Here is a 27,764-nt window from a genome sequence, read left to right as displayed (position 1 = left end):
GGATAAAATCAGCATATTGGTGAATCTCTGAAACTCTGAATCAATGGATGAGCTCTTCCAGCTGTTTCATGTACATATTAAACAGGACGGAGAATGTAACATGCTTGGAGGCACCCCACAGACAAGGGGCTGAGGGTATTACTTCCTGGTCCTGCCAACACAAACTGGAACTGGCCAGAAGAAAGGACAACCATTATAACACAATGCCTCTAACTTCCAAATCCTGCAGTTAGTCCAAACAGTACCATGCCCAACAGTATCAAAACCCACTGAAAGATGAATGAGCACAAGGATGAATACATCACTCCATCCCAGGTCTACCACGTGCAGCTGTAGGACACTCTGATCATTGCATGATTCACCTTGTACCTGCTTATAGGCAAAGACTTAAAGCCACAAAACCAATAATTAAATCAGTGAAGACCTGGACGGAGGAATCAAAATTAAAGCTACAGGCATGTTTTGACTGCACTGATTGGAATATTTTTAAAGATACCTCTGCAGACCTGGATGAACTCACAGATACTGTAACATCATATGTCAGCTTCTGTGAAGACCTATGTGTACCTACAAGGAACTTGCGAATATACAGTAACAACAAACCTTGGTTCACACCTAAACTTAAGCAGCTACGACATTCCAAAGAGGAGGCCTACAGAAAAGGTGATAAAATGCTGTACAATCAGGCCAGAAATGCACTAACAAGGGAGATCAAAGCAGCAAAAAGAAGCTACTCTGAAAAGCTAAAGAATCAGTTTTCAGCAAATGAACCAGCAAACATGTGGAAAACTCTTAAAAATATCACCGGCTATGGCAAACCTCCCTCCCAGGCTGAAGGAAATCAACAACTGGCAGATGACCTGAATGAGTTTTATTGCAGGTTTGAAAGGAAACTACAGCCACCTATCTCCACAACCCCCATGTCAGACACACCAACAACAGCCAAGCCTCCTACAACTGACCCCATTTCATTGGGTTCACAACCCCTAGTGATCACAGAAAAAGAATTGCAGGACCTATTTCACAGACAAAAGCCAGGAAAAGCTCCAGGCCCAGACAAGATAACTCCTTCTTGCTTAAAAGTCTGTGCTGACCAATTGGCCCCCATCTTCACCCATATTTTCAATAAATCACTAGAGATGTGTTATGTTCCTTCTTGCTTCAAACGCTCTACCATCATCCCAGTGCCGAAGAAGCCCACCATCAAGGAACTGAATGACTACAGACCAGTTGCTCTAACATCTGCAGTCATGAAAACCTTTGAAAGGCTAGTGCTTTCCTACTTGAAAACCATCACGGATCCGCTGTTAGACCCCTTCCAATTTGCATACCGAGCAAATAGATCAACAGATGATGCTGTTAATATGGCTCTGCACTACATCCTACAACATCTTGAGTCTCCAAAGACCTATGCAAGGGTCCTTTTTGTAGACTTTAGTTCAGCATTCAATACCATCATTCCAGACATTCTTCTAACTAAGCTAAACCAGCTACAGGTACCGGAACAGACTTGTAAGTGGATCACAAGCTTTCTAACAAACAGGAAGCAGCAGGTGAAGCTAAGCAAGATCACATCAAATACCTGTACAATTAGCACAGGGCCCCCCCAAGGCTGTGTGCTCTCCCCACTTCTCTTCTCTCTGTATACCAATGACTGCATCTCCAATGATCCATCTGTTAAGCTACTGAAGTTCGCAGATGACACAACAGTGATTGGTCTCATTCGAGACAATGACGAATCCGCATATAGACGAGAGGTTGAATGACTAGCCTTGTGGTGCAACCAAAACAATCTGGAACTGAACACACTCAAAACCGGTGAATAGCGCAGGCTGGTAAAGCCTGTTATTAAGAACACAAAGCCTGCAATTACTGCAGGTTCAAGCCCGGCCCAAGGTTGACTCAGCCTTCCATCCTTTATAAGGTAGGTAAAATGAGGACCCAGATTGTTGGGGGGGCAATAAGTTGACTTTGTAAATATACAAATAGAATGAGACTATTGCCTTACACACTGTAAGCCGCCCTGAGTCTTCGGAGAAGGGCGGGGTATAAATGTAAACAAAACAAAAACAAAAACCGTAGAAATGGTGGTAGACTTTAGGAGAAACCCTTCCATACTTCCACCTCTCACAATACTAGACAACACAGTATCAACAGTAGAAACCTTCAAATTTCTAGGTTCTATCATATCGCAAGATCTAAAATGGACAGCTAACATCAAAAACATCATTAAAAAAGGACAACAAAGAATGTTCTTTCTGCGCCAACTCAGTAAGCTCAAACTGCCCGAGGAGCTGCTGATTCAGCTCTACAGAGGAATTATTGAGTCTGTCGTTTGCACCTCTATAACTGTCTGGTTCTGCAACCCAGCAAGAAAAACACAGACTTCAGAGGATAATTAGAACTGCAGAAAAAATAATTGCTACCAACCTGCCTTCCATTGAGGACCTGTATACTGCACAAATCAAGAAGAGGGCCGTGAAAATATTTACAGACCCCTCGCATCCTGGACATAAACTGTTTCAACTCCTACCCTCAAAACGACACTATAGAGCACTGCACACCAGAACAACTAGACACAAGAACAGTTTTTTCCCGAAGGCCATCACTCTGCTAAACAAATAATTCCATCAATACTGTCAAACTATTTACTGAATCTGCACTACTATTAATCTTCTCATAGTTCCCATCACCAATCTCTTTCCATTTATGACTGTATGACTATAACTTGTTTCTGGCAATCCGTATGATTTATATTGATATATTGACCATCAATTGTATTGTAAATGTTGTACCTTGATGAACGTATCTTTTCTTTTTTGTACACTGAGAGCATATGCACCAAGACAAATTCCTTGTGTGTCCAATCACACTTGGCCAATAAAAATTCTATTCTATTCTATTCAAAGGTCATCATCAAGTAATGCAGTCTCCATACTGAAACTCAGCATGAAACCTGACTAAAATGGATGCAGATAATCAGCTTCATTAAATATTCTCAGGAACTGCAGTCCAATCACTTTTTGTCATTACTAGAAATCTATAATACCTATAATGATTGAAAACTACTGTGCCTACAAAAAGCTACTTGAGGATGGGACACACTACTATCTCCTTTGAAGTCAAAGGAATTATCCATTTTCTCAAAGAAGCTGATATCAGAGAATGGATCCTGCACTTCCTGGGCAGCTATAATAACCCAAGAGAAGCTCAGATCTAATAAGGAAGTGACCAAATTCAATTTGAAGTATCCTGGAAATCTTATCAGGAGTCACTCATGCTAAATACAAATGTATGACTAGTATCTATCTACTTTAATCTTTTTAAATTTCCGGAAAAAAATTAAATCATGACAAAACTGTCATGGCAAAAACTGTAGTTCTATTGTTCACAATGAGTACCTGAATTCTAAAATTATGATAACAAGACAAAGCAATTTGCCAGGGTGTGTACTTCATTTTATAATTTGGAAGAAGATAGAAGAAAACAATTCTATGATAACATAATAGGATAGATGTGAGTGTGACTATGTAGGTTTATGATTTCTTAAAGGATTGAAATGCTTAAGAAGCATGGAGCTGTTTCATATTTTTATAACTAAATTCCTCTCAAACATTATGCTGAATATAATACAGATTATGACATAACACTGGGTATTTCTCATTAAAGTGATAAAGAATCGCATAGGATTTTTCAACATCTTTCTACTCCTTAAATTATCCCTAATTAACAAATTATTGCATAAAATCTATTTCATTAATATTAATTACTGATCTAATTTTGGTGAGATGTAGTGAATATAGTCACTCCTTATGTTATGAGGACCTCAGTTAGTGACCATTCACAAATATAAATGTTAATAAAACATTTATTTTCTCACCAATGCCTGCAACCAAATTCCAGCTGCCTATCAACAAAAGCCTTCCGTATGCAACTGATTAAGTTCTGGTCAGCTTCAGGAAGCAGCATTAACAAATGCAGAGTTATAATCAAGTAAAGTCTTGAACTTGTTAATTTATGGCACTTAGGGATATGCTGTTTTGCAGAGAAAAGCAGCTCTTGATGAGACAGCATGTTTAAGCAATCTCTCCACTCTGCAAATGATCAAAAATGGGGGTGGCATAGGGCCGGGTTACTTACGGGACCGTCTGCTGCCACCGAATGCCTCCCACCGACCCGTGCGCTCCCACAGGGAGGGACTCCTCAGGGTGCCGTCAGCTAGGCAGTGCCGACTGGCGACGCCCAGGGGAAGGGCCTTTTCTGTGGGGGCTCCCACCCTCTGGAACGAGCTTCCCCCAGGACTTCGTCAACTTCCTGACCTTCGGACCTTCCGCCACGAGCTTAAGACACATCTATTTATTTGCGCAGGACTGGACTAGATTCTTAAATTTTAATTGTTTAAATTTTAGATTTGGTTTTAACTTGGGGTTTTATTATTTATGTCTATTTTAAATATTCGGCCTATTTAATAAGTTTTTTAGATTATGTTTTACTGTGTATATTTATGTTGTTTTTAGATGGCTGTACACCGCCCTGAGTCCTTAGGGAGATAGGGCAGTATAAAAATATGAATAAATAAAATAAAATAAAATAAATCTGAATGACAGGGCAGCAACCAATGCTCTTTGCAACCTCTCTTTCCCTCTTCCTCTCTTTCTCAGTCATATGTTAACTGAACAATCATTTTGCTTAAAAACAAAATTGCTGGAATGGATTGCAGTCATTAAATGACGAGAGGGTATATACAACAATGATTGAAGAAGTTTGTAAGAATTAAAATTACTCCCTAACAGAAAAGGAAATGTTCAAGTCTAAAATGTGTTGCATTCTAACTTACAATTGTTCTGAGCTTGAAGCAAGTTGTGTCACATTCGGAACATATCCAATGGGATTGGAACAGCTCATTTTAAAGTCAAGCTGTTTTACTCATTTCTGTTCTATATATACAGTTGTTAAGTGCAACAAAAACTCCTTACTTACAATTTCTGCAGTATGTCCTCTAAAAGTATAATAACATTTTCCTGTGTCTACACTCCATAATTTGCAGGTCTTATCAAATGATCCAGTAGCAATCTTGTCACTAAATAAATAGAAAAATATTATTGTTTTAATTATTATCTCCAAATATTTGTTGATTTAACTTATATAGTGCCAAATCCCATAAGACTCCTAGCAACTAACAGCATTGCATAAAACAGAAGAGGAAACCAAAATAAAATTCAATGCAGATAATTAAAACTGGGGTATAAAAATACACCTTTCAAATTAAGTTTGCAACATACCTTAGATCTGAAGACATGTACAACCATGGTGTATTTAGGATTTTGAAAAGTTACATACCCATAAGGATTATTGAAAGCAATTGCATATACCACATTTCTGTGGCCTTCCAGAGATCGTAACTCTTCTCCTGTTGCTGTATCCCACAGTTTGCATGTTCGGTCATAACTTCCAGTGATAAAGCTACAACAAACAAGTCCATTTTATATTTTCAGACCCATTTGTTCTCATCCACAAATTAACCCACTTCTGATTCAATGGCTATTAATTATTCTCATTCTCATATTTTTAAATAATGTTGTATTGGCAAAGATTATAACAAATCTAAACATTTATAACTCCAGGTTTGTTGAGAAGATTGCACAACCTTTATTGGTGTTGTAACAATAAGACTGAACCCGGTAGGTCTAAGTATGATTGTTTCAAAATTCGTTTCCCAGAAGCTCTCTGAGTTTACATGCTCCAAGTCTGGCCCGTCTTCCTGCCTTAGTGTGCAAAGTTTGCTGTTACTGCTGCCTATCTTCAAGACAGGTATTGTTACCTGGTATATGGAATGCATAGACATTTCAAAGCCTAGAAACCCAACAGACAAATAGAGAGGAGGAGAAAATAATGATAAAAATAAATACGATCTATAGCTCTATCTCCTAGGATGGTAGCAAGAGGTGTGTGACTAGGGATGTAAGTCCTTTTACTCTAGAGAAAGATCAATCTCTTAGGTGTTAAATAAAATTTATTTATTAAAAATGGAAAAAGAAAAATGGAAAACTTCTTTTTGCTTCTTTTTAGGAATCACATGTAAAACAATCAGTTCTGAAGAAACGAACATACAAAGCTTCTAAAAATCACACATAGTATCATCAATTTTCCACATAAGATTTAAGGAAAGAAGGAAAATTAGGATTATAGACAGATACAACACAATTCTAAATTTAGAGGAATTTTGTTCTGTCAAGTTCTAAGCCACATTAATAGCACTCAATTTACTGAGCATGTACAGAGAATACAAATAACAGAAATGTCTGGGCCCAATGCATCTGTTTTCTCCTTTTTTCCTGGGTGTTTTGACTTGGATTTTTTTTTCAAAACCAACACATTTTTCTTCAGAATAGGGAGAGGCTAGTAAGAATTTCTTACCATGACACAGTCACTACTAGTTATGAAGTATTACTAGTAAGAAATTGAAAAATGTCAAGGGCTTTTGTATATCTTTGTATTTTTGAATTGTTGAATAATGATTCAATCTTATATATGTCTAGTAGGACTTGTGCTGAATAAATAATTATTTGCAGCCTCAATAGCTTTGCAATCTAAAACCTGGATTTTAGTAGCAATTTGCTATTACATAAATATTAATAAAACATTCACCACAGCATAAGTGAACTGAAAAAAAGAATAAATTCAGCATTAGGACATGCTTTTCAAATGTTAACATTAATGGTTTTAAATATCTCAGTGAATGACATTTTTGAAATGGTAGATTTGTGTTACATTATTAACTAGCAGGGAGGGACACGGTGGCTTAATGGCTAAGACGCTGAGCTTGTCGATTGAAAGTTCAGCAGTTCGAATCCCTAGTGTCGTGTAATGGGATGAGCTCCCGTTACTTGTCCCAGCTTCTGCCAACCTCCAGTTTATTAACTCAGTCGCCCAAACCTGAGTTTATTAACTCAGTCTGCCAACCTAGCAGTTCGAAAGCATGTAAAAAATGCAAGTAGAAAAATAGGGACCACCTTTGGTGGGAAGGTAACAGCATTCTGTGCACCTTTGGCGTTGAGTCATGCCAGCCACATGACCACGGAGACATCTTCAGACAGCGCTGGCTCTTCGGCTTTGAAATGGAGATGAGCACCGCCCCCTAGAGTCAGGAACGACTAGCACATATGTGCAAGGGGAACCTTTACGTTTACCTATTAACTAGCAGCATTTCAAGGAATGGATAGAAAAAGCAGGACGCTGGCTAAGGATAAGAAAAAAAGTTGTATGTTTATTCAATGTCATTTTGCTATCTATTTTTTACTAAAACATTTTCATTGATGGTTTTTCCTACTGTTGTTGCTACTGCTGTAGTTTTGGCCTTGCATACCCTACTGACTTTAATCAACTTAATAGCACGGGAAAACATGGATTGTTAAATGTACCAAATACAATTTTAGTTTAGGAATACCATTCTGTTTGACTACTTACTTTTAATTTAACTACATATCCAAACTTACCAAGAACCCGATTTGTTAAAGGCAACGTTGGTGAGTGGCAATATATGTGCTCGAAGTACCTGAAATTACAAAAATAGCAATGACTTTTTATTATATTTCTATACATTTTTGCCTTTGTAAATCCAGTTCCATAAATATATATTTGAAATATGTGACTTGCTTCAAACAAAATGTTTCACTGATTTGAATGCTTATTGATTTCAATGGCAGTCATATAAGTATGCACTTCACTTGAATTAGATGAGGATTAGACTAGATTATGCTTAATTAAATTAAATCATCATGCCGTAACAGTATGCTCTATGTATGAAACACTCAAATGCCAATCAAGTTATGCTACAGCAGCTTGCTACCGAACTGAGCACACACACACAAACACACAGATCACCCAGGAAACAGCTAAGTAAGACACAGCCATTTTATACCCATCCCGTGTCTCCATTAAGAAGTGTTATTGACAGTTACAAGGTGATACGAAGTGAAAATAGAAAATTAGTCTTCTTTACAGTTCTCTGTTCTTGACAAGTAAATATCCAATGAATATATTTGCATGTCATTCCTTACTGAACTGTGGGGAGGGAAAGCCCCTATTTTTATCAATATGGAGGACATCTTTTAAGCAGAACTTTTATTTCATATTAACTACATTCTATATCTTGCATTCATGAACAAAATGCATATAAATAACCTACTTTAAAAAACCAAATAAGTAAAAATTAAATTTGTATAATTGCTTGTTTGCTGCCAGATAGACTGATGAAAGACCATGTCACTTATAATTTTATCTTCACTGCCTGGTTTTGAATTATTTTATCAAAAGAAAAAAGGCCCTGAAAGAAGAAAGGCAATGTTCAAAGCTCTCTGAAAAAATGCTTAAAAGTTGTTTAAAAATTAAATTAAGTTAAAAAATTGAAAAGCTAGGATATGACAGTTACCAATAGGAAAAACTTCTGCTGTGACTATCTGAAAAATATAGCATAAATAGTAACAGAACCTGGAGCAGTCAAGCATTTTTACCTGTCATTGAACAAACCAAATCCAAGGAAAGTTTCTGAAAAACTTTGTATCCAACCAATTCCACCTGCTGATTTTTTTTACCAATGGGAGAACCATGGTTCCTCAAATAGTTACTTATGCTTTTCTACAAAAAACAATTTAGCCAAGTTCATGTTTCATACTAGGGTATATATCTGTGAGCGAATTAGCAAGAAAAAAAAAAACCTTTTAAGCCATAGCAGCCTGGTGTTCTGTTACTGTTATATTGTAGAATAAGACTTAAAAATTATTATATTTTTGCATTCCACTTAAGAACAGGCATGACCGTCAGCTAAGATTCTAGACAGAACAAAATCTTCCTGAATGAAAAATAGTAGTCCTGCTTTATACAAAAATACCCATATTTTTGGCAATTAAATGCCCATGTAGAACAGGCCTAAACCCTAACCTTAATTGACGATCTATAGATTTTTTGTATTGCATTGGTGATACTAGTGAAGGTTTTCCCCCCTGCAATTTACAACTTAGATGGCTAAGTCATTTTTTTCTATTGAACTGCCTAAAATATCTTACTCTAGTACAAGTACTATACAGTAATTGTTGTTATGCACTTTTCCTTTTTATATGCTCTGTAATCACAACTTAGCACAAATATACTTTTATATACGGTAGCAACTTTTAACTCACTTTTCTTAAAGTACATTTGTTTTACCTACATTTCTGGCTGACAACAATTTGCATTGATTGGTGCCATATACCTCATGGCAGACTCCAGTCACGGCATTTTAGGGAAATTCATAGCTTTTTAAGATAAAAAAAAATCTAGGGACATTTATAACTCTAATACACATTTGATTCCAGTTGTTAATGGTTTATGGATCATAATACATCACTTACCCATTTAATCACTTAGCTTAACATAGCAAAGTCATGAATAGCAGGCACTACAACTTATTTCAAACCAAACAATAGATTTAAACTCAATGTTAACCGTTTCAATCTTGATTGCAGAAAATATGACTTCTGTAACAGAGTTATTAGTGCTTGGAACACACTATCTGACTCTGTGGTCTCTTCTCAAAATCCCCAAAGCTTTAACCAAAATCTCTCTTCTATTGACTTCACCCATTCCTAAGAGGTCTATAAGGGGCGTGCATAAGAGCACAAGCGTGCCTACTATTCCTGTCCTATTGTTTCCTATCATTATATCCAATTAATATAGTTATCACATACTTATGCTCATATTTATGCTTATATATTATATAGCTATTTTCATGCTTATGCTTATATATACTGTTGTGACAATTAAAAAATAAATAAAAATAAAATAAATTTCCAAATTACATTGTCTCCCACTTCAAATTTTCTTTTGGTTGAGATAACTTGGAAGCACATGCCTTTCAGAGATTACTATAGCTGGAATCAACTATTAGTCCATTTAGAATAGCTCAACACTGCCATCTAGCTGTGTCAATGAAATATTGCAATTTCAAAAAAGGACAGAAATAAACCATTTATAAAATAGAAATTCCGTGAAATCTTTGATGTATGTATTATTATTATTACTATCTTTATTCATTAAACATGAAACTCGTTGAACTGAACATTTAAAAAGGCATCACAAATACCACTGACTGGTGCTGATGGTTGGTACGGGTTGCTGCTAGCATCCTAGATATCAACCAAATACCTTCTTAAGATATATGATGTTCCAAGTATGTTCCTATTATTATTATTATTATTATTATTATTATTATTATTATTATTATTATTATTATTATTATTATTATTATTATTATTATTTACACAAAATGACAGTATACACAGCAAACGAGATAACTATGCTGGATTTCGTATCACAGATCACTAAATAATAATAATAATAATAATAATAATAATAATAATAATAATAATAATAATAAAATTTCTTCATTAAAAATGAAACTCAGTCAACCGAACATTCAAAAATACATCACAAATATCATTGACTGGTGCTAATGGTTGATATGGGTTGCTGCCAGCATCCTAGGTATCAACCAAGTACCTTCTTAAGATGTATGATGTTCCAAGTAGCGCAGTTTTTTGCAGTTCTGTTGGTGGTGGTGGTATTATTATTATTATTATTATTATTATTATTATTATTATTATTATTATTATTATTATTATTATTATTATTATTCCACCCTTTTAAAATATTTGGTCAACAAAAGATAGAGAACATATTTAATATTCCTGCTTCCTATTTCCTCCCACAATAACAACCTTGTGAGGTATGTTTGGGATGAGAGACTGACCCAACTGGCCAATGTCACCCAACTGGCTTTGATTCCTAAGGGAGCCTAGAACTCAGTCTCCTATTTTTAGGCTGGCATCTTAACTGCTACATCACAATGGCTCTCTAGATAGTTTGCTTAGTTTTCAGTTTTACAAGAAAACAGAAATAATTCACCATTGTCTTTTTTCATGATTTTCCATGAAATATAATCATGAGATTTTATAATATTGGGATGTTAGGGTGATTTCCTATTGAAATATTAAACAGGACAGTTTTTTAAAGATTGCCTAGATGTTGCCACCTGACCCAATAAATTAGCCTTCTAAATTGTTTCATTAAGTTTAATAAATCTGTTCCTGCTCATTGCCTTGAATAGCCAATCATCTAGGGCAGGGTTGTCAAACTGGTGGCCCATGGGCCAGATACGTCATGTGCAGGCCACATCCACCCCAGCTCTGCGAATGGGAAAAACATTCCAAAACATCACATGATGGCAATGTGACACACGAAGTTTAACACCTGTTGTCTAGGTCTTTAACTTCTAAAAAAGCCCAAAGTATTGTAATCATCTTTCTTCACCTTAATGCAGGAATGCACATTCCACTCAAGAGTCATACAGTGTTTGAATGATATAACAGACACACATTTCAGTGTGTAATAAGTGAGATCAGGTAAAGGTAAAGGTTCCCCTCGCACATACGTGCTAGTCGTTGCCGACTCTAGGGGGCGGTGCTCATCTCCATTTCAAAGCCAAAGAACCAGCGCTGTCTAAAGACGTCTCCGTGGTCATGTGGCCAGCATGACTCAACGCCAAAGGCATACGGAACGCTGTTACCTTCCCACCAAAGGTGGTCCTTATTTTTTCTACTTGCATTTTTACGTGCTTTCAAAACTGCTAGGTTGGCAGAAGCTGGGACAAGTAACGGGAGCTCACCCTGTTACACGGCAGCACTAGGGATTCAAACTGCTGAGCTGCAGACCTTTCAATCGACAAGCTCAACGTCCTAGTCCCTGAGCCACCGCGTCCTAAGTGAGACCAGGACAATAGCTAATTTTCTTTTCCTTTTATTTACATTTAATGAAAATGAAAAACAACTGATAAATTTATTCTCAAATCACTTGTTTCCTTTTATCACATTAAAAAAAATTCATAGTAACAGAAGGCATGCTGGAGATATCATTGGCCAGGGATCTACATTTGGTGGATCCCAGGAAATATACCTTCTCTGCTATGGTGCCCACCTTACAGAACTTCCTTCTCCTCAAAATTACATTGACCCTCATCCCTTTTGAGATTCCTTAAAGTCCTCAGTACCTGCTTATGTGGCCGAGCCTGGAGCTCCCATGGAACTGGAGATTTGGCTAGATGGTTCTACTATTGAAAAGGGGGGATTTATTACCCTCCATTTTGATTGTATTTTGGATTTTTAAAGATATTACTAGAATTTTTCAAATTTATATTCATTGTTTTATATTTTTCATCTATTGTTGTGCATCACCCAAAGTGAGTGAAATGGGTGGCTATATAAATTAGATAGATAGATAGATAGATAGATAGATAGATAGATAGATAGATAGATAGATAGATAGATAGATAGATAGATAGATAGATATGAGACAGAGAGACAATCTTTTGGAGGCATCTGCTGGCCATAGTCAAGGACTTTCCAGCCTCAGACTATTTACCTGTGGCTTAGCGGATCACAGTACTGTAGCTGAAATTTTGATTTTTTTTTTTCAGAATGAAAATGAAAGAATCAAAGATTACATATCTATATACTTCACCCACAAAAAAGTAGAAATTAAAGGATCAAGTAAGGTTTGCAATAAAGTGTTGCAATGCAGCTTCACTTTTTAAGTAGAATGATTCTCCATTTTATTTTGTTTCCTTATATTGGCACTCACAAACAGAAAGAAGCAAAGATAGGAAACAATGTTTCAAAATATGAAGATTCTTTATTGCATGACTAAAAAAATACCTCATGACTCTTACCTTAAAAGGATAGAACTTGTGGTCCACTTGTTGTCCCAGCTTCTCTTGTAATCGTAGAATTAAATGTACAACCTGATCTTTCCGTGACTGTGTGATGAGAGGCTCTGCTTTTCTAATGTCTTCTACTAAAGCTTCTACATCAGTTCTAAAGTACAGTTTAAAACACAGTTTTCATCTTCTGACAAACGAACATTTAAATAATTGTTCCTATTATCAACATCCATCATGCCAGTGTTGGTTTCTCTGGGAATGATGGAAGCTGCAGTAAATAATTTAAAAATTAAAGTAAACTGAAAAATTATAACACCCAGATTATAAACACAAATTTTAAATTGAGTAAGACAAGACATGCTTGTTTAACATATAGAATATTTCAGCAGCAGTTTACAAAATATAAATATAAAAATGAATTATGTATAGTTGCAATGTTTTATAGCATTCACTCAATCCTTTAGCAATCTGATCAGTGGAACTTTATTTCTAAATTTAAATAAAGTAATGTGTCAGACTCCACATATGATGATATGGTGATGGTGGTGGAAGAATTCTACAGTGCATTCTTAAAAACCTATCTTTAGGGTTTATTTAAAAATACTGTAAAAGTCTCCCTTCCTACCATCTACCATTCTTTTATGTAAAATTAAATCCTGCTTGCTGGTTTATACATCTCAGCAATTATATTAAAGCTATTATAGTTTTAAAATCTTTCTTAGGACCATAGATAATTATAATATTTTATACGTATGCAGCTTAGGTATATGAATTGCTAAATTATAACAATCAGGTTTTCAATAATTGGTTTAACCTTTTAAACCTAATTGTTGGGAACACAATCTTCTCTACCACAGTAATTGTCTGTACACTAACAAAGGAGCAAGACTCATTTAGTTCAACTAAGATTTTTCTAGAAGCTTTACTGAATTAAATTCAAGATTTCTCAGTGAGGTTGTTGAAAACAAATAGTGCTTTACATATATTATTCTCCTACTGATTGATAAGTTTTAAATCTCAAAGGGAAGATATTTCTTGCAGTGGTGGCTCCTAGTACAGGAACTCATTGACAAAGGTGGCAATTTAGTTCCTTTTATGACAATCCGCCACTAAAAGAACATTTTTTTTCAGACAAGTCTATGGTTTCATAAATACGTTTCCACCCTCATTGCATCGGCAGATAACCGCCCGGCCGCCCTGTTTTGGGTGACCCGTTCCCTCCTTCAACAGGAGGGCGGGATGACCCCCTACAGGGACGAGCTGAGGAGTTTAACAATTATCTATACGATAAAATCATTCAGCTTCATGATAGCTTGGACCAAGATTGCGATGATCCAACCGAGATGGCGGAGACACGTCTTGTTGAGGTTATTTGGGATGAGTTTGATTCTGTGGCTCTCGAGGACGTGGATAGGTTGCTGGGGAGGTTGCATGCAACTACATGTTTACTGGACCCGTGTCCTTCCTGGCTGGTGCTGGCTGCTCAGGAAGTGACACAAGGCTGGCTCCAGGGGACTATAAATGCTTCTTTGGTTGAAGGGGTTTTCCCCGCCGCCTTGAAAGAGGCGGTGGTGAGACCTCTCCTGAAAAAGCCTTCCCTGGACCCAGCTATTTTGGGAAACTACCGTCCAGTCTCCAGAGTGTGGTTGCGTGGCAGCTCCCCCGGCACCTGGAGGAAGCTGTCTATCTAGACCCGTTCCAGTCCGGCTTCCGACCTGGTTACAGCACGGAGACGGCTTTGGTCGCGTTGGTGGATGACCTCTGGAGGGCCAGGGACAGGGGTTGTTCCTCTGCCTTGGTCCTATTAGATCTCTCAGCGGCTTTTGATACCATCGACCATGGTATCATGCTGCGCCGGTTGGAGGGATTGGGAGTGGGAGGCACCGTGTATCGGTGGTTCTCCTCCTATCTCTCTGACCGGTCGCAGACGGTGTTGACAGGGGGGCAGAGGTCGTCCGCGAGGCGCCTCACTTGTGGGGTACCTCAGGGGTCGATTCTCTCGCCTACCCTGTTCAACATCTATATGAAGCCGCTGGGTGAGGTCATCAGTGGTTTCGGGGTGAGTTATCATCTGTATGCTGATGATACTCAGCTGTACTTTTCCACCCCGGACCACCCCAACGAAGCGGTCGAAGTGCTGTCCCGGTGCCTGGAAGCTGTACGGGTCTGGATGGGGAGAAACAGACTCAAGCTCAATCCCTCCAAGACGGAGTGGCTGTGGATGCCGGCACCCCAGTACAGTCAGCTGCATCCGCAGCTGACTGTTGGGGGCGAGTTAGTGGCCCAAAGGAGGTGGTTCGCAACTTGGGCGTCCTCCTGGATGGACGGCTGTCCTTTGATGAACATCTGGCGGCCGTCTCCAGGAGGGCCTTTTACCAAGTTCGCTTGGTCTGCCAGTTGCGTCCCTTCCTTGACCGGGATGCCTTATGCACGGTCACTCACGCTCTGGTTACGTCTCGGTTGGATTACTGCAATGCTCTCTACATGGGGCTGCCCTTGAGGTGCACCCGGAGGCTGCAGTTAGTCCAGAATGCAGCTATGCGAGTAGTAACGGGAGCCGCTCGTGGCTCCCACGTAACACCACTGCTTCGTAGTCTGCACTGGCTTCCTGTGGTCTTTCGGGTGCGCTTCAAGATTTTGGTTACCACCTTTAAAGCGCTCCATGGCTTAGGACCCGGGTACTTACGAGACCGCCTGCTGTTACCCTATGCCTCCCACCGACCCGTATGCTCTCACAGAGAGGGTCTCCTCAGGGTGCCGTCCGCCAAACAATGTCAGCTGGCGGCCCCCAGGAGTAGGGCATTCTCTGTGGGAGCATCGACGCTCTGGAATGAACTCCCCCCTGGCCTACGTCAAGTGCTTGATCTTCGGACCTTCCGTCGTGAGCTAAAAACATACTTATTTATTCAAGCGGGACTGGCATAATAGTTTGATTTTAAATTGGGGTTTTATTAATATTTTAAATATTTTAAATTTAAATTTTAATTATCAGCCGTTTTTGTAATTTTGCTATATTTTAATTCATTTTTAATTGTACATATTCTGTATTTTATTTCTGGCTGTACACTGCCCTGAGTCCTTCGGGAGAAGGGCGGTATAAAAATTTAATAAATAATAAATAATAAACTGGTTTAGTCCCATAAAATAGTTCTGTTTGAGCAAATATCTGCTTTCATCTATCTTTAGTTAATTATTTGATTAGTGTAGGTTTTATTTCTATTATTTTGTATATTTTCTGCATTACATATTGTAAATCACCTTCCAAGTCATATGGTAGAAAGGCAACATGCAAATTTAAGAAATGAAATATTAAACTTGCTGGAACCTACTTCTGAGTAAACATGCATAGGATTGGCATATAACAGCTTTTCCCAGAATAAATACTAAATTTGAGTTTTCTCATTAGGTAACTTTTCTATTGTTGATCAATTCATTTGAAATGATACTAATTACACTGTAAAACTGACTTCTTAAACATAGATGAACTTTGAAATCAGTTTTTCAAGTAAGGATTTAATTACTTCATTAAAACATAACGTTTTAATTTATACTAAAATGTATTTGATCTTCCTCCACCATGTTCATTTGTCTCTTCCCTATCCTCACCTTCATAAAAGAAAAGTAATCTTTGATATAGCACTTCTCAGGATGTGTTATAGGAGTTAAATTTTTTATGTTCCATTGATTTTTTTTAATTCAACCACTTTGAAAATAATCTCAAATCTTTTGAAATGTTAAATGTACAATATCACTAAGAACCAATATACAGTTAATGAAATGTGTGCATATAGAGTCTCTCACATATGATGGATACGTTTCTCACTGAGAAATAAAGTCTGTGTAAACAAAAAGGTTTTGCCAAGTATCATCTGAATCATGGTAAACCATGAAAAAATATCCTGATGATAGGAAGTAGGGTATGTTGCACAGCGCTGGATGTTTTAAGCAAAGACTAGACAGTCATTTTCTAGAAATGGTTAATTGGAATTCCTGCAGAATGTTATACTCCGTGTCCTAAATAGCCCTTTCTATGATATTATGAGTTTGAAGCCACAAAAATATTCATAAAGGAATTAACAGCTATATGCTAAATATGCCAAAGGAGGCAGGATTAGTCATTCATATCTCTGTCTTAGATAACTAAACCTAGATTAATATCACAAACATTATGATTAAAAGGTAGCATTTTTTCTGTGCAGCGTATTTGTGGGCATTACTTAAATTGTTTAGTGCAAAATATAGTCCTAGTGTTATAAGAAAATATAATACTCACGCAGTATTGAGATCTAGTAAATCTATGGATTTGGTTTTCAATTCCCCACTCTGAATATATTCCAAAATAATGCCTTTGAAGAAGCATAACAATACAATTATGAATTCCATGTTGAGATAGTTTCTAATTATAAACACTACAGAAATAGTCCTTCCTTTTGATAAAAACTTACTGTTTTCAAGTAGCATTTCTACTGCTGTTTCTGTCATACTGCAGGGCATAAACCAGGGCCCAAAAACCTGCAACTAGTTGAATGTATCAAATAATTGCATAAACAATCCCCCTCCCCATTGCCACTTACACTTCATTTCTGAAACATGTGAGAAGGATTCTGTAGATGAGTAATTATGTATAATTGCTAAAAATTCCACTGTTTTGTGCACAAACTGTAATAAGTAGGTTGGGAGCACTTGAAACAATTTTTTGGAACATGAAGCAGCACAGATATAATACCTACCTAAAATACTGTAAAGTAATCATAAGCATGCATAACTGCTTTAAGGTGTTGTGGACAAATGCTACATCCATACTTCTTCTTATCTGGAAGCATGTTTTATAAATAAATACATCTGGTGCACTATATACTAGTAGCTGTATTCCTTTCAGATAATATTTAAAGTCTTAGCCTTGATTACAATCCACCTAGTATTGCAGAAACTGTACTTTATCAGAACAAACCCACAACAAAGTTCAAAAGTTTAAATATTAGAAAAATTGAGATTTCCTTCAACTTAAAGCAAATATTATATTTATGATTATTAGTTTGATTTCTGAAACTATACTACAATACTTGCATGAAACTTCATTTACAGCAAGAGCATGGTTCAGATTTGACCTGTGGACTTCCCAACATAAAATTTATATTCTGAACCAATCAATTAAATTAGCACTGTTTGAATCATTTGTTAGTACATATGAAGTATTTAAATGACTATAAATTAACTACCATCTAATGCTTCAGAAAACTTTTTAAAATAAATTTAACAGATTAATAAATAAATTTACATTTTGCTAATCCAGCAGGAACCAGGCTGGCTAATCACTAACATTCAATTCTTATCCATAAAGCAGAGGACAAGTTAATAAGAAGAACAGAAAGGGCAGATTTTACATTTTGGATTTTTTGCCAGAAGAAATTAGGTTAATGGACTGTCAAGAACCCATTTATAGTTTGACAAATATCTATCATAAAAGTGTAAATTATAATTTATTTCAGTTGCTATTTCAACTAAGACTTCATATTTCCCTTTGGTGGTGTTTTGTTTTGTAGTAGTGTAAGCTGCCTTAACTATTGCATAGGTACTAATATAGCAAAATAATAGTTTTCATTAAAATAAATAATTGATCATTTTCCCTGTTCTGACTCTATGATTCCAACAAACTGATATATAATTTCTATAAGCAGGTAGTATCAGAGCAAACAAATACTTTGAAATGGGTGAGAATGCTCTTCCCGCAAATTATTATTTAAGATGTAGGGAAAGGCCTATTATAGTTTTTCAGGAGGCTGATGCCGATGATTGGCTGTGTGTGCCATTCCCTACACAGATTCCTCCCTTGATTATTTTTGCACCTAAAAACAAACTGCTACTAAGAGTTGCTGTTGTTAGTTGCGAAGTCGTGTCCGACTCATCTCATGGAGTACGTCCCATCAAAGACTCAATAGAACAGGGGTCCCCAACCTTGGCAACTTTAAGCCTGGGGGACTTCAACTCCCAGAATTCCCCCCAGGCTTAAAGTTGCCAAGGTTGGAGACCCCTGCAATAGAAGGAGTCTACTAAGCCCCGCTGAAGTTTTTTTTTTCAAGTCCACGACGGGCCTGGTTAACTTCAGCTGCACAATAAAGTCAGGTACAGTGCAACTTTGCCCTTCCTTCGCTCGTTGCCTTTTCTCTGGGTCTTTGCTCCTACACTTCCCCCATTCCCGCATCCGTTGAATAGCCCGTCCCGTCGCTCCGCCTTCGCTCTCCCCGTTATCCTCTTCCCTCCTGCCGCTCTCCTCACAGGCTCCGTTTACCCGAACCCCAAGGCTTTGCCCTTTCCCCAGCATCACCGCCCTTCCCCGCCGAGCTCTCTTCCCACAGGAATTCGCCTCCGCAACTGTCTCTCTCCCTCTCTCCCTGCCAATTCTGCCGCTGAACCTTTCCGCACCCGGTGGGTAATATCGCAGCAAGAACCGCTTCAACTTCATCTCGTCTCCGGCCGTCGAAAACTTAGAGCCGGATCCGTTGTCATAGAAACCAGACAAACCGACGCTCAAGTGCAGTGCGCAGGCGTAACTGGGTACCAACCGAGAAGGAGGGACTTGGTATTCTGTCTCCAGCCTCGCCCTCGTTACTATGACAGTGGGAGGCGTGGCATGAAATCGTCATGTTCTCCCGCGATGTCGTAGTGAGCTTTCGGATTTTCAAAGGGAAGTTCAGAGAATGAGAAAAGGGGAAGTGCGATGTTTGGAAGTGAAATGTTTAGAAATGCAAACTTAAGGTGCCAAATCGAGTGTTCTCCTTTCCTTCAGACGCGCCAAATTGCTGCTTCTTTCTCCCATCTCCGGAAATGGTGATGAAGACTGACTGGGATAATTCTTGAAAATAATTGAATGCTGTGTGATTTTACACATGTTTTCTCAACAAGTATCCGATTAAATTCAGTGGGGTTTCCTCACAACTAAACGTGTCTAGAAGGGGGACTGCCTCGCACAAATATGATTTGATTGGATGGTGTTTAATTATCCCATTTTTTTTCAAATTGCAGACAACTCACAAAGCAAGTAGGCATTTATTATACTGAAAAGCCGGTGTTTCCTACATAGTATTCTTTATTCCCTTTTCTCATTTTATCCTCAATCCTGTCCCATGTAGAAATCAGGCATTTAAAATAATGCCTGTCCCCAAAATCACCCAATATTCAATGGCTGGATCTTTTCTTTCATGAACAAAAATGTATTTGGATAGAAAGAGACTTTAGATGGGGTACACTTTTCCATTGTGATAAACAGCAGCCCAAATCCATATTGTAAAAACCACTAGACATGCTGTTCCCCATAATTTTTTTTTATGTGTATGTGCCTTCAAGTCAGTATTAGTCATGGGGACTCCCTAGTCTAATTCCTGCAATGTTCTTGTCTGCTTCTCAGGTCTCAGAGAGAGGAACCAGTCCAAGATCACCCAGTTTGCTTCATATCTAAAATGGAACTAAGGCTCACCATCCTCTGGTGCTTTAACCACTATACCAAAGTGGCTCTCCTCCCTGTGTAGTACTGAGATTTAACAATATCCTCTCTTTGCTTGTAGAAGTAATGCATATATATTAAAGCAATCTATGTTGATAGACATATTTTGTGGTAGCAGATTTTATAGCTAAACTGTTGTTACAGTAAGAAGTATTTCCATTTGCTTATTCTAATTCTCCCATTTTTACTCTCTTTGGCTCAAGTTCAATTTAATAAAAGGGGGAAGATAATCTTTCCTATTTTTTACTAATTGTGTTTAATTTTACATTGACAGGCATCTTTTCCAATTATTTACTTCTCCTTGTAGTTCTCTTTAAAAAACCCTTCAAACTCTTCTACATGTTTCTCCAGCATCAGTCCTATAGTCAGAGGACAGAAGACAATCCTAGAAACAATAAGTGGTAGCCAGATTAAAACAAATTTGCTTTAGTAGTCTTTGTATAACAATTGTTTCTTGTAATTGATCTTTTCTTCTAAATTTTCCCTAGAATATCTTCACATGGTATTATTTCAAAGTCATTATACACCAGCGGTCCCCCAACCTTTCTGGCTTTGTGGACCAGTGATGGTGGGAGGGGGAGAGCAAGGATGGTTCCATGTAGGCACATGGGGCAAATGGGGGCACAGTAGGCACCCATTTGCACAAGCATATGTGCCTTTTATTTGTGTAAGTAGAGTTGCATGCCTGAACATGCTCCCCATTTCTGAATAGGCTGCGGCCTGGGGTTTGGGGGACCCTGTTACACACAGAGTCATTACGTGTTTGCAACAGGGGAAGAGGCAGGTTAGATACAGACATGTTGCTTATCTAAACTCTGCACTGTTTTTTTCTATCAGCATTTCATCGTCCTTTATCTCTTATTGCAGTTCTTCACAAACTGGAGGGGAACTCTTTCCACTCAAGCATTCCGAAGGGTGGGAAATTGATTAGGATGTAAGCAAAAATCAAAGGTATGAAACTGACTACTGGTAATCCTCTGTTAATGATCATTTGGTCAGCGACTGTTTGAAGAACAAGCATGGTTATGACTAGTCCTTAAAGGTGCATGTCCCAGCACTCCCACAGAACAGTTGGCTTACACTTACAATTGTAGCATCCTGTGGTCAAGTGATTGTGATTTGCAACCTTCCCTCTGGGCTTCCCAGAAGCAAAGTCAATAGGGATACCAGCAGGGAAAGTCACAACTTGCTTGGGTAAGTCTTCCCCATCTGCACAGCCTCCCCCCGCATTTTTGCAATACCTCACTGGCTATCCGCATACCCTCACACACACTCCCTGAGCCTTATGGTGCTTGCACCATGGCTCCAGACCACCCCCCACCCAGCAACAGTCTCCTTAAGCTGTGTTCATGCCACATCTCTCCCACCACTCACATATTCTTGCACACTCTTCCCAAGCCTCCCTGCATTTGTGCGGCACTTCCCCAGCCAACCATATATCCTCATATGCTCCAACCCCCACTCTGCACATGCACTGCCTACTGGCCTTTTTGTAAATCATCCGGGACTTGCAAATTCCTGCTAGCTTCCCCATTGATTTTGGTTGTTGCAAATTTAATGAAGTTGTAAGGAGGTATTTGCTAAATGATCCACAAACCGTGCTTAATTATTGCAAAGATTGCCTCACTAAACAAGTCATATGGCACTCCTTGTATCCCAATTGCCACCCTAACTCGACTACCTGTAATTGTGACTCTTTCTAGCCAGAAAGCAGAGTTGCAGTCATGTAATTTACCATTTAGCAACCTCTGTGCTTAGTGTCAGAGTTGCTTGTCTTAATTAGGGTTGTTAAACAAGAACTGTAGTCTACTGCAAGTTGAACTAAGACATCAGTTATGATACAAAGGAAGAAAAGGAAAAGGAAACGTAGGCAGCAGAAATATTTAAAACATCAAAGTCGGTGTTAACAAATGATATATTTTCTATAGCTGGTGATTATAATGGGAAAAAAGTGAATTTCACATAGCTGAAAAAGAAGGCATCAGTTAAAAGCCAATAATTTAAAAGAAATCTTTTTAAATGTTTAAAAAGAAACCTGCAATGCTTCAAATAAGCAGCTGAGATTAAATATTAACACTGGGAGTCCACACAATGGTCAAAATTTAATAAATACTTTTTCAAAGCTTTCTAAAGGCGCCCCACTGTTTATCCTTTCAGGTTAAACTCTTTATGTTTCAAAGGCAGGAAATACGATTGAATAGCAGAGTTAGTCTAAAAGATTTGGTTGAAAAAATATCTTGGCTGTTTGAATTATTTTGTTTTTTGTTCCATTTGTGTTTAATATTTTTTCTTTCTTGTTGGGGATGGCCATTTTAATTAGACTATTTGTCTAGAACTGGAATCCCCAACATGATACCAGTGCTTGTAGGCTGTTCCTTTGGTGGACCTTAAATTCATAAGTGGAGGACTACCTGTATCAGGCCATTGCAGAATGGCAGGGACCACTGATAATCTGTTGCAATCATATTGGTTGACGACTGTTTTATGTCTGCAGAAATCATCAATAGTTTATTCATTTACTTAATTAATTTATATTATTTCACTGTAGTTCACAAGAATAATAGCAACATGCTGCACATGCCAAATACCAAAATACCAATTATAATTTGAAGAGCAGCTGCCAATACATTTATGAGGAAGTCCTTGATCCATTATTAAATCTACTAAAATATTTTAGTGATGCCTTTTAAAAGCATTCCAAAGTTAAGAGACTTAGATTTTTGCATAAACTTTTAGTGTCAGTGCTTGCCTGTGTCAGGCCTGGAAGCCATATTACCTTGGTGCCTTCAGGATACAGGCCTGCCACAATCCTACCATGGGAAATTGGGAGGGGGAATTGCATGAGTGAAGTAGAATTAGCCATAACAAAACTTTGTAGAGAAGTTCAAGACCATGGTGTCCAACAGCTGTGAGGAGAAGAAAGTGAAGGAACTGATTGGAGCAGTGGTGGACATGTGAGAGAAGTGGGCAAGGTCTTGAAATTTCTTTTGGGTGAGGAAAACCAGGAAGGTCTCAGATTTGAGTTTTCCCAGAGGTATCAATATGACATCTCTAATAAAAGTTAGCTTTGAGGACTCGCAAGCCTTGGAGTTTGATTTCATTGGGGATGTTACTTGGAACCCTGACAGCCTGTTTATTTGTTTAATTTTTAGTTAATTTAGCTTATACAGTGTAAATAAATTTTCAAGTTTCTTAAAATGCATATTCCCAGGAAAGGGAATTGAATAGAGCGGCCCTATTCAATTAGAAGCCCTACAATCAGAGTAGGCCCTGGCCATAGTTGCTTCTAGCCTGCCGTTCTTTGTAGGCAGTGCTTATTTATAGATGAGCGGTGTTCACAATTGATGACTGAATGGGATAGCTGTTGTAGGATCTTCTTATAAAGATATTTTTTAAAAAACAGTGAATATAGTTCAGAAGGTAACAGGAAGACAGCGCTACTCAATCACACACTCTCAGTGAGGAACAATGAATAGAATTCTAGCTTCCAAGTTCTGAACCTAGTGCAGTTTCTGGGTTTCTTACATATGCATTAATCACAGAAATCGGGTCATTAAAGAAAGGGTGAAGTTGTTCAGTCATGCACAGCTGAAAAAAGGCAGTTTTGTCACCTGAATCACCTGAGCACTGACAGAACAAGGCTAAGAAGTGCAGGTAGTCCTTAACTTACAACCATTCATTTAGTGACCAAAGATACCATAGCAGAAAAAGTGAATTGAAAAAAAATGACTTATGATCATTTTTCACACTTACGACTGTTGCAGCATCACCTTTGGTTTCAGATATGACATAATTGTGATAGCTTCTAGACCTTTTTGTTGTAAAAACAATGTGAAAAAAGGCAGGCTTGTATTTCCTTCTCTAGCATGCAGTTCTTGCATTATGAATAAGGTAATGGAAGTCGAACCTTTATCCTAAAGACCTGTAAGTGGCACCTGTTCTCCATGAGGAAATGAAACTGTACACTTCCAAAGTGTAGTCAAATACTCTTTTGGATCACCTGTCTTAATATCATAAATAGTTCCTTAAAGCATTACCCATCCTTACATAACCAGCTATGCCAAGAAAATAGTTCCTAATCTCTACTTCAGCACTGTGGAGGTGCTTTTTGCCAAATGTCTTCAGGGTCTGCATAACATTTCCATCCTTTCCTAGTATATATAGTAATCATATGCTTAAAAGCAACAGATTTGAGTCATTAAAATAAAGAAGAAAATGGTTTTAATTTCAATGCAGTACCTAATTAAAATGAAGTCAGATTTTTGCCACTTTGGGAATTGCAGATAGCAGCATATTATATTTGGCTAAGATGAAAGCTCTTTCATGATAGATAGATGGCTGCCAGAAAGGGTCTAATGATGTAAGTTATAGCTGGAGCAAAGCAAAACAAAGTATTTTGGGAAATCAATTGGATGTTTCACCTCTGATGAAAGTTTAGCAAAAACCAATGAAGTCAAATGTTTCCACAGTTATTTTTTAACCAATATTTTCAAAGATTTTGGTTCCAAGACCTCTTTACATTCTTAAGAATGATGGCGGCTCCCCAAAGAGCTTTGATTCATGTTGGTTATATCTATTAAATTACATTTTTAGCGTGTGCATATAATAATTTATTTGAATTTGCAGAGCCCTGAAAGGGTCTTAGGGACCCCCAGGGTTCACTAGAGTATACTTAAGAGAACTCCTGCCTTACACCATCTGGATAAGAGGATAAGTAGTTGAGTCTCAGAAGGTCAGGGAAGCCAAAGACCTTTAACATTAAGCCAATAATTTAAATGGTTATACCATCTATAAGACTTTGCTTTGACAAAGATTTGGGTACACATAGGGACACACCAAATAAAACCCTTAGAAACTTAAATTCAATGGTTACAAAAGGAATGTCAGAACTGTATTTATAGACTTGAGCTTGATAGGTTAGATGACTCATACATTTTGCATTGTATATATTTACTGCTGCCAAGATACAATTGTCTGTGTTTCATCTCACAAAATAAATTAAAAAAGGTGTTTGCAGGGCTTTGGTCTTTCATGAATGCCACCCTTGTCTGATAATTCCAGGATGTTGATTCCAAAAGCACATTTCTTATACAGTATTTTTTTATAGAGATCTTCATAAAATTTACATTTTGCTGCTGTTATCTAAGTAGAACAGATATGTTTTATGTCAAATTGCATCTTTCAGTTATACACCAGTAATATACACCAGTAGACAATTTTATGTTGCTACAGTGAAAACATGGAATCAGATTATACAAACATGATTAAACTCTGTTTTACTGATGTGCTTGTAAGTTTGTTGATCATTGAATTTGACACTAAAAAGGAAGTCTCAGGATGTTTCAATAAATTAATCTGTTTTATGATGGCACCATACCTTTTTAAGTTTAGTAGTGGGCGAAAATATAAATAATTTTGTCTTAGTGTAGATGATGACCATTATCTTACACTGGGGAAAAGGAATTTTTAACGTTCTTCTTATAAGTACTTCTTATATGTGGAATTCAGGGTTTGAGAAAATTTGTATAGAAGTTTAAAAGCTTTGGGGCTAGAATACAGGGATTAAACATTAAGGATAGTGACCTCTTATGTGCAATAGCAAAGTTTCATAGTATTATCTAATGGTCCTTCATTTTTAAAGCAAAACATCAGTCAATTGAGGAAGCAAAAAGTATTATTATTTTTATTACTGTTAGTCTGATGAAAATTTAATAATTCAAGTCCAACCAAGGACCTAAGAGTAGTGCCTAAGGATATAAGCAGGTCCAAACAAAATGAATTTGTAAAATTAGAGTATTCAGATCCAGCATATTCAAAATTTCTAAAAATTCAGGGAGTCCTATAGGTATTGCTCTAAGGACTCCAATCACAAATTATATAAGTTTGGATTTCTTTTCCATAAGAAGTCAACCTCAGTCCCACTATTTTGTTACTTTTTCAGCCTTTGTGTCTCCAAATAATTTTAAATCATTCTTATACTTGCTGCTTTATAATAAGTCTCCCACGCAGGGAGTCCAAAGCCACCTCTACTTCTACTCTCCTGAAGTGAAATTAATTTTATCCTCGTCTTTTTTCCTGCCCAAACAAACTTCATAGTCATCTTATTTAATTCTTTAAAAAAGTTCTTGTCTAGTTTTATGGGAATCGTTTGAAATAGATAGAGCAATTTTGGCAAAATATTTGTTTTAATTGTTGCGATTTTATTTTGCAATTCCTCAAAGTGATGAATAGAGAGTACATAGTAGTGCAGCTGTCACTGAAGAAGGTGCATATAGTAGAGATAAGGAATGGTAGTTATAAGATTTTGTCTCATTTCAGTTAGCAGATTTTCCTGCTTCAGGCAACAGATGAAGCAAGAGAGGTTGAATTTACAGAACGACCTTAATCTGGTTGGTTAATTTCTTATTCAAAATATTGTGCAAACCCACTCAGTGTGCTTTGTTTAAGGTTTAGTATATTGTGGGTACCCAGGAAACTGGTTTAATTCAGCAATTTGTGACTTAGATATCAGAGTTTTTGTATCAATTTACAGCTGCTTGTCCTTCCAGGTTCACCATCATCAGACAACCTCTGAGAAATTACCCTGAGAGAATGTGGACTGGGGTAGAAAAGTACTGTCTTGGCCTATAACTCTCCTGGAGAGAGTTTTGACCTGCTGGTGCATCTGTTATACAGCAGGGAAATTTCAGGTACAGTCTGTATACTTTTGGAAAACCATATTACATAAACAAAGAAAAAACATATTTTTTTGCCAGACGTGTCATTGAACTGTCCAGTCATTTTTGGCCCTGCCTGATAATACAAAGACAAAATAGATGAAGAGGAAATATTTAATCTTCTTTCCAAGAGCCTCAACAGACATTGTCTCTCTGAAACTGTTACTTGTACTTTAAGAGATATTCCTAGTGGCACTAACGGAACTTTTCTTTTAATGAAAATAGCACCTTGTTAAAATGCCCATATTTTCTCCTTCCTCACATAGAGATACAGACTAATAAGACTTCCTGAATTTTATTTATATTTCCTCTTAAATCAAGGACATTAATTGAATTCATGCAATTAATGTCACATCTAATTTCATCCAGAGAAGTACTGAGAGCATTTATCAAACATAAACATGATTTGTTCCAGACCTCATCAACTTTCAAAATATATTCAATGAAATTAGTGATGTTTTGGACCTAGTACTACTCTAGGGAATGTTTTTTGGAGATTAAAGAAGAAGAAAAAAAATAAGGTACTTGTTAGGTTCGGGCAATGAAGAGACAGGAGATGATACAAGTGACAACAGCTCTTTGGTTTATTGTGATCCCAGAAAAAGCCAACAGGCAAAAACCCCTCTTTAAATAGTATTTTGGCTGAGGCATCAGCCAATCAGCAACGTGCATGTTCCCGCCCAAATTTCCCTCCTAAAGTTCAAATACATTACACTCCTCCCCTCCCAGAACGCATAGTACCACTATTTACATAGAATTTGCATGTTATTTTTCCACGTAGTGACGCAGGTAGACA

General features: G+C 37.5%; 1 protein-coding gene across 1 annotated transcript in view; it reads right to left on the bottom strand.

The window, feature by feature from the left end:
- DAW1 (dynein assembly factor with WD repeats 1) overlaps positions 1–19,243 on the bottom strand; it is a 30,014-nt gene extending 10,771 nt beyond the window's left edge. Inside the window, exons 1-6 of the mRNA XM_058189304.1 lie at positions 19,175–19,243; positions 17,025–17,097; positions 12,761–12,905; positions 7,497–7,555; positions 5,341–5,463; positions 4,981–5,080 (exon numbers count right to left, since the gene is read on the bottom strand). Of these exons, the coding sequence (XP_058045287.1) occupies positions 4,981–5,080; positions 5,341–5,463; positions 7,497–7,555; positions 12,761–12,905; positions 17,025–17,097; positions 19,175–19,214 (540 nt within the window). The 5' untranslated portion in view covers positions 19,215–19,243. The remainder of the gene's footprint in view (positions 1–4,980; positions 5,081–5,340; positions 5,464–7,496; positions 7,556–12,760; positions 12,906–17,024; positions 17,098–19,174) is intronic.
- Between the last annotated feature and the right edge of the window lie 8,521 nt (positions 19,244–27,764).

The sequence above is a fragment of the Ahaetulla prasina genome, chromosome 6, assembly GCF_028640845.1.
Source record: "Ahaetulla prasina isolate Xishuangbanna chromosome 6, ASM2864084v1, whole genome shotgun sequence".
NCBI lineage: Eukaryota > Metazoa > Chordata > Lepidosauria > Squamata > Colubridae > Ahaetulla > Ahaetulla prasina.
Note: the sequence above shows the minus strand (reverse complement) of the source record. Positions and strands in the feature narration are given on the sequence as shown.